The following is a 5,695-nucleotide window of genomic DNA, read 5'->3' as shown; positions in this document are numbered from 1 at the left end:
TGCCGAGAGAAGGGAGCTCAAAGAGGGGTTACCGAACTGGGGGCGGAGAAGGAAGTAGTAGGGGCTGGTCTACAAGGCGGTTAGACCGGGTTTTTAAGTCGGACCGGTGGATTTTCACTATGGCGCCACCGTTTCTCGTTAGGGCGTCGTCAATTAAGTCACCACGGGTGGCTAATAGCGCCGGCGGCGGAAGTTCATCGGCTGCTCCAGCAGCTGCACCACCAGTTCTGACTGCACCAACAGCAACATCAGAAATAGACCATCTACCGGTTTAACTGAGCTTTCTATGAACCCAACTTAAATGGTTCTTTTGTATTTATTCTTTTGTTTGTTTTTTTTTTTATAATTATTATTTGGCCACGATTTTGGTTTTCCAACGTGAAATTTGTAAAGATGTGTATAAGTAGCACATTTATTGATACACAGTGAAATCATATCATAAATTAAATTTCAGTTCAATTAAGAATGTTAAGAATTTATAAGCAAAATGAGATAGGTTGAGGATTTTGGAGTAATTATTTTACCTGCGTCTTCTATATTCTATGGTGAGGGCTATACTCTGTGATGAGGGGTCCATCTAAAGCTTCATCTTTTTATTAGTGATGATTTTTCTAGATAAAAATTAAAAACTAATAAAAAAGTCATTCAAATGCACATATTTTAAATATGTTTTATACTTCAGATTGTTATTATCAGCAACTAACTTTTTGAATAAGCAAGTGTGCAACTTTGAAAAAAGTGAAATTGGTTTCCTTGAAATTTTGGGTCTATTCTTAGTTGATTTCTGGCTTTTTACCATGGGTCTATTATTTTTATTTTAGGAAATTTAACACAATAAGTGGAGTATCGTATTAGATAAACAAAATATTCAAACAGTACTCAAATAAACAAGTAGTACTCAAGTCATTGTGAGAAACTAGAGAAAATATTGTAAAGATTTTTTTTTAATGAACACCATAAATTAGTTATAGTATATTTATATATTATTTTATTCTATTTTAATGACCAATTATTGTTAATTAATTTTTGTATTCACATCTTTTCATTTATTTGTTACTGTTTTTAAAATTTATTATCAAATTATTATTATTTTAAAACATATTACTACCATGATAAAAAGATAACAATTCAGTAATATATTTTAAAATGTAATAATTCAATAATTAATTCTAAAAATAGCAGTTGATAAGTAAAAAATTCCCGTATTCATGTAGCATTCCTAGTAGAAATTAAATATGACTTTGTACTTTTCATATGAGATATTACTTTTATATGAGGATAGTTTCATTAGCTTTAATTTTATATTTTGAATAATATACATATATATATATATATATATATGTACAAGATGTCTCTGGTACGGGTTGAGAGATGGATCGAGAACTTGTGGGTTGAGGCAGATGTCGGATCACTTGCCTGGAGCAATGGGGGGTGGTACCTGCAAAGACACTCCGACGCTCAAGTCAGAATGGATCTAAGAGGTAGAAGGTGTGAGGAATGAATGAATACCTGGAGGGACCTGGGTCCTCTATTTATAGGTGATAGTGAATATCTTATCTTATGTTATTTGGCTAAGATAAGGGAGACGTTTGAATTATCTTATCTTATCTTATCTTATCTTATTTGGCTAAGATAAGAGAGACGTTTGAATTCGAAAGTTGGTTTAGGAGTTCTAGTGGGCTGGTTCCGGGCCTTCTGGAAGGGCGAAGGGGGTCGGACCCTGGTAACCGAGTTCGGGGAACGTTCTGGGTGTAGGATCCGTGGGCCGGATCCGTAACAGTTGCCCCCGGAGCGAGAGAGTGAGTGTGCTCAGTCTCATCGCTGGAGAAACATTTTTCTCGCCATTGTGGTTTGGCAAGGAGATCGTTGTTTGGTTTTTCCGATCGAGGTCGAGGATTTGGGGAGTTCCTAGCCGTTTCATGGTTAGGCCAGGAGCGCATTGTTTGGGCATCTCATCACATGCCGGGTTTGATGACCGTTCCGAAGAAGGGCCCGGAGATCGGGTCTGGAACAGTTGCCCCCGGAGCATGAGAGTATGCTTTCTTGGTCTCAATGCTAAGTCATTGGAGAGTCTGATTCTCTGTAGTTCGGGAGACTGTGAGGGGCTTGAAAAAGGCGTGACGTCATCATGTACCAATTGGTAGGATGTTGGTCAATATGGATTTCCGCGAATTGGAAGACCGTCAGCTCATGCTTGTTTTGTGTGGCCTTTCTTGGGCCGTTATTGTGAACTTATTTTAGGCCTCTTGGTGGGCCGATTTCAAGACTTTGTTTATTTAGCTTATTTGGATTCCCGTTTTGTTGGCTTTGCGGGTGATCGATTCACGAGTCACTATTTTTGTTATTTGGATATCCATTTTGTTATTTGGATATCCGTTTTATTGGCCTCGGGTGATCGATTCCCGGGTAGCCGTTTACTTATTTGGATATCCGTTTTATTATTTGGATATCCGTTTTATTGGCTTTGGGGTGATCGATTCCCGGGTAGCCGTTTACTTATTTGGATATCCGTTTTATTATTTGGATATCCGTTTTATTGGCTTCGGGGTGATCGATTCCCGGGTAGCCGTTTGCTTATTTGGATATCCGGTTTATTATTTGGATATCCGTTTTGTTGGCCTCAGAGTGATCGATTCCCGGGTAGCCGTTTACTTATTTGGATATCCGTTTTATTATTTGGATATCCGTTTTATTGGCTTCGGGGTGATCGATTCCTGGGTAGCCGTTTGCTTATTTGGATATCCGTTTTGTTGGCCTCGGAATGATCGATTCCCGGGTAGCCGTTTACTTATTTGGATATCCGTTTTATTATTTGGATATCCATTTTATTGGCTTCGGGGTGATTGATTCCCGGGTAGTCGTTTACTTATTTGGATATCCGTTTTATTATTTGGATATCCATTTTGTTGGCCTCGGGGTGATCGATTCCCGGGTAGCCATTTACTTATTTGGATATCCGTTTTATTATTTGGATATCCGTTTTATTGGGAGTGGGTAGACCGATGTTGTTTGTCATAAGACGAGGTCTCCTGGTCCGAAGTCTCGTCGTACCGTGCTGCCATTGTACCTTAGGCTTATTCTCTATTTTAAGACTAGCTCACATAGGTGTGCTATACTCCTGACCTTGTCTGCAAGGCCCTACTTTGCTTCTTTGTCGTTTCCTCCCATGGTTCTGCGTGGATTTTGGTGTGCATCGAGATCAGAAAGGAAGATGCCTGCTGCGTCTCGGAATCTCTTGCGTAGGGCTAGGCTGATGTTGTCGTATTCTACCGCGGTTTCCCGGTCTTCGTGGATGGTTCCGACGAAGCCATCTTCTGCCGTGAACTTCATTAGAAGGTATTTGGTAAAGATGACGGCGGAGAGGTCGTTGATTGTTTTCCTTCCGAGGATGACGTTATAAGCGGTGGAGTTCTTGAGGACCACGAACTCGGACATGATTGTCTTCCTCTGGCTTCCCGTCCCTATGGTAAGGGGAAGAATGATGGAACCGTCTGGCTTGAGGAAGTTGTCTCCGAGTCTCGTGACACTGTTGCGGTATGTTTGGAGATTTTCGTTGCGGAGCTCGAGCTTGTCGAAGGCACCTCGGAAGAGGATGTTGGAGTCTGCGTCGGTGTCCACCAGTATTCTCTGAACTAGTCCTGTTCCAATTTTCGCCGAGATGACGAAAGGTGCGTCTTCGGCCGAGGTGCTGTGCTGGCAATCCTCGGGCAAGAAAGTTATCGTTTTGTCGGCTGTGGTAGCTGGGGCTTGATCTCTGACGGCCAAGACTTTGAGGTCCTTTTTTAGTGTTGATCTTGACTTGCTTGACACATCCTTGCCCGTGATGACATTTACTACTATGGCCGGGTCGTCTTCTGGACTTTCCCTGGGAGGTTGTTTTTGTGTTCTCAGGTTGCATCCTTTCCTTTTAGGCGACCTGTCTTTTTCCGCGCGTTTTGGTTCTCTGATGATTTTGGCGAACTCTGGGGTTTTGCCGTCTCTTATAGCTTGTTTGAGGGCATCTTTAAGGTCGAGACAATCTTGTGTCCTGTGTCCGTAACCTCGGTGGTAGTTGCAGTAAAGGGTCTTGTTGCCACCCGTTCTTTCTCTGAGTTGTCGGGCTTTCGGGATAATACCCCAATCCACTATCTAGTGGTATATCTCGGTAATCGAGGCTGTCAGGGGGTGTAGTTCGAGAATTTCCCGATCCTGGATGGTCGGTTTGTGTTGGTTTGTTTGGGTTGGTCTATTTGACTTTCTCTGGGCATCGGATTATGGCGGGGAGTCGGGTTGCCGTGTGGGGTGTTGCCGTGTTGCCGTTTATTGGCGGCGACGACCTGTGAGAGGGTCCAAGAGGTGGAGGTGTCCCACTAAAGGGAGGCGAGACTTTGGGCTCAGAGGGTTTGGAATTTCACCGTTGGAGTAGGGCGAGGGTGCATAAAGAGTGTTATTACTAAGAAGGTAATTGCAAGTAACATTGTTCCTTTGGGATTTCGCCGTTGGAATAGGGCGAAGGTGTGTTATCGCTACAAAGGTGATGTAAGTTAAGGAAACATTATTCCTTTGGGATTTCGCCGTTGGAGTAGGGCGAAAGGGTGCGTAAACATGCAAAGGTGATGCAAGTTAAGGAAACATTATTCCTTTGGGATTTCACCGTTGGAGTAGGGCGAAAGGGTGCATAAACCTGCAAAAGGTGATGCAAGTTAAGGAAACATTATTCCTTTGGGATTTCGCCGTTGGAGTAGGGCGAAAGGATGCATAAACATGCAAAGGTGATGCAAGTTAAGGAAACATTATTCCTTTTTGCTCTCAGTTATACGCAAGAAATCTGAGTTTGATGATTGCTCTTCTGGGTTATCCGCCATGCCGCCACAACGTTGCAAAGTCCCCACAGACGGCGCCAATGTACAAGATATCTCTGGTACGGGTTGAGAGATGGATCGAGAACTTGCGGGTTGAGGCAGATGCCGGATCACTTGCCTGGAGCAATGCGGGGTGGTACCTGCAAAGACACTCCGACGCTCAAGTCAGAATGGATCTAAGAGGTAGAAGGTGTGAGGAATGAATGAATACCTGGAGGGACCTGGGTCTTCTATTTATAGGTGATGGTGAATATCTTATCTTATCTTATTTGGCTAAGATAAGGGAGACGTTTGAATTATCTTATCTTATCTTATCTTATTTGGCTAAGATAAGAGAGACGTTTGAATTCGAAAGTTGGTTTAGGAGCTCTAGTGGGTTGGTTCCGGACCTTCTGGAAGGACGAAGGGGATCGGACCCTGGTAACTGAGTTCGGAGACCGTTCTGGGTGTAGGATCCGTGAGCCGGATCCGTAACAATACTTTAGTTGGAATGTTGCTATAAATAAAACTTTTCTAATTTATCGCTTAAATTTGCACTCTCCACAAGTTAAGAATCTAATTGACTAAGATAGCGTAAAAGAACTAAAGTAAAGAAGTAAGCATCCAAGTAATCCAAATGGCACCATATATAATATAATATTAAGTATCTCTAATTGGATCATGGTCATATAATTTATTAAACTACTTGAGGGATGCCATAATGTATTACCATAGAATTTATAGTACTATTAGGTCTCAAATTGATAGTCAAATAATGGAATATTAACAATCTAAAGTGTTTATTACATTATTTAATTAAATAATGTTAAATTAAAAAATATTTAAAAATTTCATATAAACAAATCAAACTAACC

At 41.6% G+C, this 5,695-nt stretch overlaps 1 protein-coding gene across 1 annotated transcript in view; it reads left to right on the top strand.

The window, feature by feature from the left end:
* LOC107615499 (E3 ubiquitin-protein ligase ATL6) overlaps positions 1 to 350 on the top strand; it is a gene marked incomplete in the record, with an annotated part of 1,379 nt that extends 1,029 nt beyond the window's left edge. The window contains 1 exon segment of the mRNA XM_021111126.1: positions 1 to 350. Within this exon segment, the coding sequence (XP_020966785.1) occupies positions 1 to 275 (275 nt within the window).

This window comes from Arachis ipaensis, chromosome B09 (assembly GCF_000816755.2).
Source record: "Arachis ipaensis cultivar K30076 chromosome B09, Araip1.1, whole genome shotgun sequence".
NCBI classification, from domain to species: domain Eukaryota; kingdom Viridiplantae; phylum Streptophyta; class Magnoliopsida; order Fabales; family Fabaceae; genus Arachis; species Arachis ipaensis.
The sequence above is the reverse complement of the archived record's forward strand: the minus strand, read 5'-3'. Positions and strand labels throughout refer to the sequence as shown.